Source organism: Mycena indigotica, assembly GCF_014461135.1.
Source record: "Mycena indigotica strain 171206Taipei chromosome Unknown Mind.scaff0012, whole genome shotgun sequence".
Classification (NCBI taxonomy): Eukaryota; Fungi; Basidiomycota; class Agaricomycetes; order Agaricales; family Mycenaceae; genus Mycena; species Mycena indigotica.
In genome coordinates this window covers 1,188,598-1,199,308 of record NW_023503011.1, presented here as the reverse complement: position 1 = coordinate 1,199,308, position 10,711 = coordinate 1,188,598, and the positions used below count along the sequence as shown (strand labels likewise).

At 49.4% G+C, this 10,711-nt stretch overlaps 2 protein-coding genes across 2 annotated transcripts; one reads left to right on the top strand and one right to left on the bottom strand.

Annotated features, from left to right (window-relative positions):
- Nucleotides 1-2,341: 2,341 nt before the first annotated feature.
- Nucleotides 2,342-4,642, top strand: MIND_01234000 (MFS general substrate transporter; the record flags this gene model as incomplete). Its single annotated transcript, XM_037368836.1, has 16 exons — nucleotides 2,342-2,512; nucleotides 2,567-2,596; nucleotides 2,643-2,660; nucleotides 2,705-2,730; nucleotides 2,780-2,830; nucleotides 2,881-2,950; nucleotides 3,002-3,273; nucleotides 3,321-3,347; nucleotides 3,397-3,481; nucleotides 3,539-3,610; nucleotides 3,667-3,832; nucleotides 3,881-3,955; nucleotides 4,008-4,135; nucleotides 4,190-4,243; nucleotides 4,291-4,438; nucleotides 4,488-4,642. The coding sequence occupies 16 exons, from the start codon at nucleotides 2,342-2,344 to the stop codon at nucleotides 4,640-4,642; spliced, it is 1,548 nt and encodes a 515-aa protein (XP_037214804.1).
- Nucleotides 4,643-4,713: 71 nt separating this feature from the next.
- On the bottom strand, nucleotides 4,714-5,571 carry MIND_01233900 (Glutathione S-transferase; the record flags this gene model as incomplete). The annotated part of the gene is made up of 5 exons (XM_037368835.1): nucleotides 4,714-4,780; nucleotides 4,825-4,925; nucleotides 4,976-5,090; nucleotides 5,143-5,235; nucleotides 5,303-5,571. The coding sequence occupies 5 exons, from the start codon at nucleotides 5,569-5,571 to the stop codon at nucleotides 4,714-4,716; spliced, it is 645 nt and encodes a 214-aa protein (XP_037214803.1).
- Between the last annotated feature and the right edge of the window lie 5,140 nt (nucleotides 5,572-10,711).

Below are 10,711 nucleotides of genomic sequence, written 5' to 3'. Positions count from 1 at the left end.
TGCACAAAAAGTGGCAAACCCATGGTATCTGCCTTCGATCAACTCTTTTCTGTCGAAGATATCGCTAGATGACCACCGCATCACTCCGAGTACAACCAATCTGGCAGAAAGTGCGCATGCGGGCATGAACGCTGAGACGTCAATTCGCTTAGCGCTCTTACCAGGCATCCTAAAGTATGTGATTATGATTTAACATTGAAGCAATGCTAATATTTGACCAGGAAGAAGGCTCGCGACAACGCGCAAGTCGATCGGCTCCGACAAATTGCTCGGGATGGTGTCATGCGCAAACGCTGGAATGGCCCCGCGGAGCGCGAGAAGTTGGCTGCTCAGAGGCGCGAATGGGGAGCACATCAAGCGTACGACCGAAACGAGCACCTCCGTGCTTTTGACGACTTAACGGAAGAGCGCAAGGATGGGCAGGAGGAGTCGAAGCTATCGATAGCACGGGAGCGGCAGCTGCAGCAGGATATTGCAGAGCTTCAGGAGCAGATTGCGGTGGACAAGCGGCGAGACGATTTGAAACATGAGATCAAGGTTCTGCGGAGCGAAATTGCGGCCGAGAAGCAGGCCCGACGGGATTGGACGGCGCGTAGGCTTGTTATCGACGCGGAATTGAAGGAACTCCGGGCAGGGCCACTCAAAGGAGTTCAAATTGGTGGTCGTCGGGCGGTCACAAGCAACTCCAGTGGTGTGTCTCGTTTTGAAACCTTGTGTCTGAGTGGTCGCTGACACCCTCATCGTGATAGCCACTCCGAGTGATTCTATTGGAGCAGAATTCCTTTCCGAGATGGCTGGCCCGGCGCCTGATACTGACGACGGACATGATTTCAACGCCGACTTTATGCCCCGGCTAAATATGCCCGAAGACTTTGTGTCAACGCTGCCGGCGCCGGTTCCTCTCGACCCTGCGCTCGAGCCACCTCCGCCCGGAGGTAAGCTTGTGTCATCTGTTTTTTCTATCTCACCTGTTTTAGTTCTGAATGGCGCTGATATATTCGACTTCAGCAGCGCGGAGATTGACCTAGCAATGGCACCATTCGATCCGCCGATGATCCGACCAGATTTAGTGGCCAACGGGCCGTCTGCATTAGATGCCATGGTACGTGGATTGTATGCTTCAGTGCAGCTTGACTCATGTCAACCTAGGCCGTTGCTCCACCTCAGGCTACTCCGCTGTCCGGAAGCAACACTATTTCTCAGTTACCTGTGGTTCCCGCCCAGCCGGGCGCCGGGCCGGCCGCGGTCAGCGCACCGATTAACCCTGTATGCAAACCCCTCTCCACTATACATGTATATTCATAGAGTCCAGACAGTGATCCAGTCTGACAGTCGACGTACAAGGGCAAATCCCCGAGCCAAACGCAGGGCTGACGATGATTTGCCCCCGAGTGTGGCTGTACCCAAGCGAGCCAAGACCGGCACGAAGGATCCATTGATCAACTGGGGCTGTGAGATCGACGGAGTCACATACCCATCGGCTCGTGAGGCGGCGAGGCAGATCCCGGAGAGATTCGGGGAGGCATTTCCGGGCTATGCAATGTATATTAATGAGCGAGTGAACAAGTAAACATTATCACAGTCCAACAAATTGGCGGTTGTGTTGATCACCGTGAGTCCCACTGTCTTAGCCCGGAGTAGGACTGGGACCATCAAAGTAGGACTGAGTCCTACTGTGCGAGTCCCAGTCCTACTATTCTTGTATATACTCTACTTTTGAGCATCTTGGAAATTTTGGATATAAGTAATCCCCACGCTTGTCGGACTTGACTCCCGGTTAATCCCGATCGCGAGCCGGCCATCACGAAAAAATTCCGAGGCTGTGCTAGATCATTGTGACGTGTAAATATTCCCTGCCTTTTCTTGTCATGTCCACTTTCACTACGCGGCAGGGCTCGAGAGGTGCCGAAAGTACAAGGACAAGGGACCGGCCTATCGAAACGCCACCTAAAGCCGCGACGTATGAATCCCTAAGAACCGGACGCGCCACAATGACATTCTCCAGGACATTCTGCTGGCACCCAATCAGTTTCATTTCTGTGTAAATGAGGAGTGTGAAGACGCCGCGACCGGAGGCACTTATCTTGTCTGCGAGACAAAACTCAGGAGCGGACATTTCAGGTCCTAACATTGCGCGGCGGGTGGGTGTAGCGTTTGGTGAGTGGTCTTTCCGTACTCCGGCTTTGGCTCACGCCGAGAATAGCTTGCTGAAAGGGGCAGCCCCTTATCTTAGTGAATATTGCTTGCAGGCTACCTGTCTCGCTACTACTTCTGTTCGGTCGCGCTGGCTTGGCTATTTAACGCTCCAACGACCCGAACCTGGCTGCTCGACACCCCTCCAATGCCTCAATCCGACAGCGAGTCCTACGCATCGCAGCCCTCGCTCGAAATCAAGGACCAGAGCTCCCAGAAGCAGTCCTGGCTCGGGTATGTGTGGGACACGGCGGACTTGGGCCCGCAAGAGCGTTGGATGATGTTCAAGGTGGATGGATCGTTGCTGCTGTTAGCTTCGGTGCGCCCGCGTTTTTCGCTGCGACGGTGGCTTCGCTTTCTGATCAGCATTTAGTTGGGCTACTTCGTCAAGAACCTTGATCAAGTGAGTATTTCCATTCATCGTCGAGTTTTGCTCTGATGATCTTCAGTCGAACATTCAAAGCGCCGTATGTCCTTGCCCTACCACCGTTATTTGCTCACTCCGCTCTAGTTCTTCGCTGGAATGAAGGAAGACTTGTGCGTCTATGCTCGCTTATGTACATTCGGCGTTGGTAACGTGAACCAGGAACATGTATGGCAACGAACTGGTGCATGCGACGTCGTTTTGGACAGCGGGGTAATCGTGTTTTCCCCCGATCCCGACGCTCGCGACTTACGGCGCTGTAGTTATGTCATAGGGCAAATTCCCGCGACTCTTCTCCTCACACGAGTCTCGCCTCGCTATGTAATACCAACCGTGAGTTCATCATCTCTTGCTCTTCTTAGCGCTCACATTCGCGATTCGCAGCTGGAGCTGTTGTGGGGCCTCATGACGCTCGCCACATATTCGGTCAAGTCGACGAAGATGCTATATGCTCTTCGCTTCCTTGTTGGCCTATTTGAGTCCGGTTTCTATCCCGGGATGAACTATATCCTTGGATCGTGGTACACTCCTCGCGAGCTCGGCAAGCGAATGTCGCTCTTCTACGCATCGGGGAATATGGGGATGATGTTCTCCGGCTTCTTGCAGACGGCTGCATACAAGCATCTGAACGGAGTCCATGGCTTAGCGGGCTGGAGGTGCGGGCGTTACTTCTCGCTTCAGATATTGTCACTGAGCATTTTAGATGGCTTATGATCATCGACGCTATAATGTGCGTGTTGTTAGCGCGCCCCAATGAGTGTCAACCTAACGTTAGACAGAACCTTACCCATTGCCCTGCTCGGATTTTACCTATTGCCCAATCTGCCGTGGTCGCCAAACCCCTCACCACTACTTAGCTCTCAGGTGCGTATTACTCTGCCAGTTCTGATAGCCAGAGCTCATTCGTGGGATTCTCTAAAGGAAGTGGAGATGGCCTGTTTACGTATGAAGGCTGTCGGTCGTAAGGAACGAGAATCGTGGTCCTCTGCCAAGGTGCGTTGGCCCCGGTGTAGGTCTGACTTCTTATGCTCAACGCGACCTCCGCACAGTTTGGCCGCATCTTCAAGAATTGGAAAATTTATGTGCTCCCCTTCTTGTTTACACTGGCTTTCAACGCTCCCGTGCAAAACCCCGTGCAATACTGGATGAAGAGCTTCAATGCAAAACCCCATCCGGTACCCGGGAGGACCTGGACTGTTTCGCAGATCCAACTGTGTCCGTGATAGTCTTGCCATCGTCGTCTCTTTTGCTCATCGCCTCTAGATCCACTGCCCGGCACCGCCATCTTCGTCACTTCAGCCATCGTTTTTGCTTGTGTCAGCGACGGTCCCTTCAAAGGTAAGGCCTCATTTTGTCCCCAAGGTCGATAAGATGAACATTTTTTCCCTAGGTCTTCGGTGGCCATTCCTTGCATTTACTGCGCTATATGGCATCATGATGGATACAGTGTGGCTCACAATGCCGCTCTACGAGAACATCCGCGGACATTTCTTGTATTTCTGGTTCGCCGGCGTTCCAGTGCGTCGGATTCTCCATTCAGTACCTGTTCTGTTGTTAACTCTCCTCCTACAGTCCGCTACAGGGGCCCTCAACCATGCATGGACCAGCGAGATATGCGGGGACGACGTGAGTATTACGATGCCTAGTGGCTTTAAAGCTGACTTTGGTTCCAGAACGAGTTGCGCGCGATTGTGGTCGCGCTCGGAAACGACCTGGCCTATGTTATCACCGCTATCGCGCCAAACTTTGTTTGGAAAACACTTGATTTTCCCCGGGCGACACGCGGGTATCACTACTCCATCATCCTCCACTGCCTTTCGCGTGAGCCGTTTCAGAATCCGGGCTACGCTTTCGCGCTAACCTTTGCTAGTGGCTTGTATATCACTCGTGCTCTGCTTGCTCTGGCGAGACCGACAAAGGAAGGCTGGGGAAATTTATGGAGATACTGACTCGAGCGTGGCTGACATTCCAGAGAAGAAGGTTCAAGTCGTCGAGAACGTCGATGAATCGACAGTCACCGCCTGAGATGGATGCTGTATTGTTGTAACAAACTCGTGTCTATATTCTTATGTGTACTCGTACTTAATGAGACCTGTCTAATTCTCCTTCCATCCGCTCTGGTATTGCGTCAAAGTTGAACGAGATGACACCATCGTCCACCACCTGACATTCATTACTAGGTATCACGCTGCTATCGGGATGCTTACCGCTGAACATTGGGCCGCTGTGATGTGCCGAGACCATCGTAGCCGGCTGCGAGCAGGTGGGCGCCAAATGCGACATGGAAAAGATCGACCAAGGTTATTTCCTAGTACCAAAGCTCAATAAACGTGAAACTAAGTATGGGATGGAGCGCACATTTCCGCAGAGGTATGCCTGTTTTCCAAGTGTCGCCTCGTAAACATCCAGCGTCACATCGAGCGCGGTCTTTGCGGTGTTCAGCTCCAGTAGATCGTATGGTAAGTTTATCTTCCTAAGTGAGCCGCTTCAGTGCTTGACTGAGCGGGACAGCGGGGGACGCCTACGGAAAGAGATAGCCGTGGAGGTATATCTTGAGGGCGTGCGGCTGAAAATGCGAGTACTCCACGGAGGCGGCCTGCTCGAAGAGCGCCGCAGCCCTAATGTCATCGGCCGACGGCACAAGCGGCGGCTCCGGCCCGCCATACTTCGCGACAAGGTACCGACAGATCGCGCGCGATTCGTAGAGGACGAAGCCGTCGTCGTCCCGCGCGAATGGTTAGTGAACGGGATAGTTTCGAGTGGGGCGGACACACGATGGCGGGGACCTGCCCGAATGGCTGCAATGCCATATATGAGGCGGTCTTGTGTTCTCGGGCGGGCACACTAAGGTCGAGCTGGGCAAGCTCAAACGGCACGCGGAGCTCGCTGAGAACAACCCCAACGAGCAGGGAGCCGCCGATAGGGTGGTTTGCGCTGTAGAGCTTGAGGACCATGGACGTCGAAGGGAAAAAGACAGCAGACATGACGGATGTTACGACAGTTCGGGAGACCGCGCGGGAACTCGAAGAATCAGAATCCCCGTGAGCGCGCCCGGATCGTATACCAAGTTCGCAAGCGGGCAAGTGGAGCCATAATTCGAGTGCTCCACCTCGGAGTCTGGTTAAAGGGCCCCGCGCGCCTGAGCAGAAACTCTAGATGTGCTATGCCTTGTGAGAGTGGATGACGGAAGAAGGTCCGGTAATTCCCGACATGACACATCCTTACATATGATTGGGACGAATGGCATCTTGGTACTTATTTAGGCCTCATTTGGCAAGGTTTTGGCCGAATATGTTAGTTAAGTTCAAATTAAGACTGACAAGCTTTCTCAATGACCTTGAGCTTTGTCCTGGAGTCTATAAGTACTTGAGGGTATTCCGAGCGGCAACAACAATGGAGGGGGTTGGACAGGATGTAGGACCTAGGCTGAGAGCAAGCAGTGTTTTGAGTAGAAATGAAAAACCTATGAGTATATTGAGCCATATGTGTTTAAAAAGCTATTAATATGCGTATAATACCGTGACTATTGTGTAACGTTAACTTGAAGCTGATATAGACTCCCCAGCTGGTTTCCATATAATCTGACATCTGGGTCCAGCTGGATTCCAGCTGATATCCAGCAGATATGCTCAGAGCATATCTGCTGGAATCCAGATGACATCTTTGTCTGTATACCAGTACAATTATTATGTAGATCAAATTAATTAATTTTTGCTTTACAATAATAGAAAGATGAATCGAATTTAACTTCTCTGGGTTTATTTATTAAATTTGTCAATACAATAGTCAATACATACGACCAACAGTATCCAAATGGCAACCTGCTAACTTGGAATCAGACAATGTAAGTAGGTAAGATGCAGCGTTAGGGCCGGTAGCACTGGACTGGACTTGGCTGACCACTGACTTGGGCAACTTGACAGTTTTGATCTGTAATTGGGTGCCCAATGTCACCCATGCTGAAGATATGAAAATTTTTGTTACTGTCACACTACTGTACTATTTCGATTAATTGTCGGCGGCATGTAATGCGTAACGCGAACTGTCAGCTGGACAAGGTGTCCGGATTACCATAAAAGGCAAGTCCGCATCAGCTGGAACAAAAAAAATTACCTTTTTAGGCCTGGATTTGATGGCAAATCGGATTTGAATGTGTAACGGCGGCCACAGGTGTCCGCGCTGGGACTGCATGTAACGCGTAACGTGGACAATTAATCGAAATAGTACAGTGCAATCCTTCTCTTTCTCTTCTCCGAAGTCTTCCCCCCTTTAAGCACTCCTTCAGCCATGACTACGGTGCCAGGCCACTGGCATTCCCACTATACTACCAGCTACAGGAGCGGTATTGCTAGGGTATTGCCACCAAACAACGGTGACATGCAAGCGTGGGTGCTCCCTCAGTGCCGCATTACTGACACTCTTGCAGATTTCGTGTTTGCCACAGAGCCCCAAGATCAGGCCTAGGGTACCACTGGTACAGCCTTGTTGTATGCAGCGCCGCTAGCGAAGTACTTCTGCCTCACAGTGGCGGACCAGCCGGGCTTCCCAGACCTGAGGTGTGTGATGCTCATGGCATGTCACGGATAAGACCCGGCCCGTCCGCTCCGGGCGCTGGTGTCGGGCCATCGCGGGCCCGTAGCACACAGCACGTGACAACGGGGAACATGCGCCCCAGTAGGAGGAACGCACACGTGGGAAGCACGTGACCGAGAACGATGCGTCGAGCTGTCGCCGAGCCCAACTCGACACAAGGGGACTGGGGAGGAGTGCTAGGAGGTTAGGAGTAGCGCCTGGCCCGCAAGGGACGTACGATCGTCCCCCCTGCGGCCAGGAACGGGAGCAAGGAGGAGGAGGAGAGGCCAGGGTGTCCGATCACCCCCTTTGCAGGCCCGCGTATATAAGGCGCGATAGTGTACCCTGTACCCTATCGCTTAGATCGTCTGAAGAACTACCTTACTCCATGCAAGGAGGCGTTCTCTACTCATCGGGCCCGACACGACCCGATTCGAACCTTCGACCACCGACAGTGACCAGGGACCGAGTTCACGGGCCCTTACGGTTTCGATCTACCCCGCTCGCCGTCCTTGCGGGCCCGACTATCCGTCTGTTCTGTTCCGGGCGCGTGTTCTTAGAAAATGTCCTTGCACGGCCCGACCCGAAGTCTGACAGGGCATTCATCTCTGCAGTCTGAAGTGCTGATGGTTCAATAGGGTCTGGGGATATGCTGCTGCCTGCACGCATTTTATGCTCAACAATGCCATGTTCTTGTCTTACACTGTACAGTCCTGGGAGTGGGCAAATCTACTGATGATATCAGCCAACACAACAAAGGTAGATAGCAAGGCACTAGTTCATGTGGTAGCTGCATGCTCCAATAGTGTGTTGTTGTGTTGTCAAGTATGGTCTTTTTCTCACTACATCTGTTCAATAGTGTTCAATGGGGGGTGGAACGTTCACTAGCTCCACTGCCTTGTCTGTCACTGGTGGCATACCAGCTTATATGGTAGCACTGGTGGTGGGGTTTGAGTAGTACTTGTGTATTTCTGTCTACTACTATGTCTATTATAGCAAGTAGACTACTGGGTCTCTGGCTGGTTTCCAGGCACTCTGGATCCAGTTAGGGTGATGCGAGTAATCTTTTCAAAACCGGTTCAAAACACCTATGAGTTTTGAATTCCACAGCCAGCAGACCCGGTTTCGAAACCGACACATGATGTCCTGGGAAGCCTGGGCCTGTCCATCAAGGGCTTGGCCCATAGCCAACTCCTTGGGATTGTGATACCCAGGGCTGTCCTGAGCTGCCAACTGTCAGCGGACCCCCCCTGGCCAGCCAGTTTGAAACTGGTGTGGGTAATGTTTTTTGCATTGCTCACAGCACCCGGGCCCTATCATGTGGCCGGATGAATGTTATGTCCATTTCAGCATGTATAGACACTATTTGGGTTACATTGTCACAAACAGAGCTTGATCAAATGATGGGTCAACTGAATGAGTGATCAAGTGATGGCTCCGTAGAACAAAGTAAAGGGAAGATTCGTAAGATGGTAGGAGTTTGTTACTAGTGACAGACTTTCAAACAGGTAGGTGTGTTTGGTGTAATCAATGAGAATTGTTACATGCATGCAAAATGTGTGTACCAGCTATATATAGTGGAAGCGCATATGACCAGCATCTGGTCATAGTGGTCTTTTGGCCTAGTTGGATTCTGTGTTAGCGCTTCTGCACAGATTTCACAAGAATAAAAGGACTAGGGTACAGGAGATCTAGCGGGCTACTTATATACTGTCTGCACCTGTGACATCACATACTAGTGCAACAAGTGTCAGACTAAACTAGACTGTAAGTAGCTGTTTGACCATAGCACTTGTCACACTAGTGTCAGAGTAAGGCTATGTAACAAGACATAGACATTTGACAGGAACAGTGACAAGCAGGGATGTCATCAGGGTGATGATCAGATCAAAAAGGATAGGTGTGTGGTAGGAATCAACAGGGTGTGATATACATGACTGCCTGGAGAGGAGCTGGAGGATGAGTGGTGTTTGATCTAGAAGTACTTGACCTGTACTCTTGTTATTGATTTGATTCTGTTTGACGTGAAAACCATTTGAACAACTTATTTGTATTTAATTTATGTTCATAAATAAACTCATGATTTAAATGTGTATGACCACTTGTAATTACTGCTAACCACAATTATATTATGCCAGAATATATTTTGAATGTATTTGAATAAATGTTATGATAATATGCTTCCTGTATATTCAGTAGAAAAATTATCAACATGAACAAATATGATACAATTATATTATAACAAGGGCATATTCATTATATATTTGTTGATGGCATCACCTATTCAAAACCATGCTAAGTCAGTTTATTTTACAAGCAACTTACTCCAAAGGCTTTCTTTAGAGACTAGTTGTGTGACTTTGCCCCTGCAAACCAATAGCCCTCCATTTCACATAGTTCACCAACTAATATTTCCATTTCAAGTCACATTATGATACAAGGCCTTGACTTGAAACCAAACCGGTGTTCTGGCTTGTACAGGGAGCTCATACCTCAACTGATCTGATATATTGCCGCAGGATGCCAACAAGCATAATAAAATGAACCAGCCAATGGCAGTCAGTTGTCAGTGGTGTCATGCATGTCAGCAGTGTCATATGGCCAACCCCTGACAAACTGATCACAATAAGTACCATCATATATTCAAAATTCTGAATATAATTCACGCAAGGGTTTCTGCCCAAAAATGAGCCCTGAAGTTGGATTTATTTATGATAAATACATGGTGGACAAAAAAAATGTATATGTTAACAACTTGAAAAGATGACAAATAAAACTTGAGGAAAGTTGACTTGATTTTCCAGAAATTGGGCATATATTAACTTATTAGATTGGACTTCACTCAAAGCCAATATCAGCTGAGTATTGTTGGTTATGATTTGTAGCAAATAAATGCACTAAATAGGCCATATGATATAAAACTATACATATCAAAATTTGGGGACAGCACCAAAGCCTTTTTCAACTCTTTTTTCCAATCAATAAGGATGGCCTTTTTTGGTCCATTATTACCTTACACAGTTTCCTTTGAAATCTGCAGGGGTGCAGGCAAAGGTTAGCTCAAAGTTTGACAAATTAACATTCCTTACAGGCATAGCTTGCTGCCAACGATGTGGTCAGAAGCCGAGAGTTTAGAGGAGCAATGCTACTATGTCATGTAGTAAGCCGAGCATAAGCAGACCTAACTCCAACTCAACAACACACTATCCCATAGCTGAACACCAGACTTTCACAGATTCACCATTCAACTCAGGCGCCAGAGGTGTTGTAATCATGCTTACCATAGTGAACTCTGGGCGGATCATTTAGCCCGGCACTGTCTGAGCTAGTCAGAATATAGTGGAACATTGTAGAAACTACTGGAATCTTGAGTATTAGTATATATACACTCTGTATTCGGTGCCAATGAACTCTTGGATTCTCCACTTCTATCTTTTCTGCAAGAGGTTATGAGGGAGGGTCAGAGAATGGAAAATACATCAAAACCATCAACTAGCACTTGATAAACAACCCTGTACTATG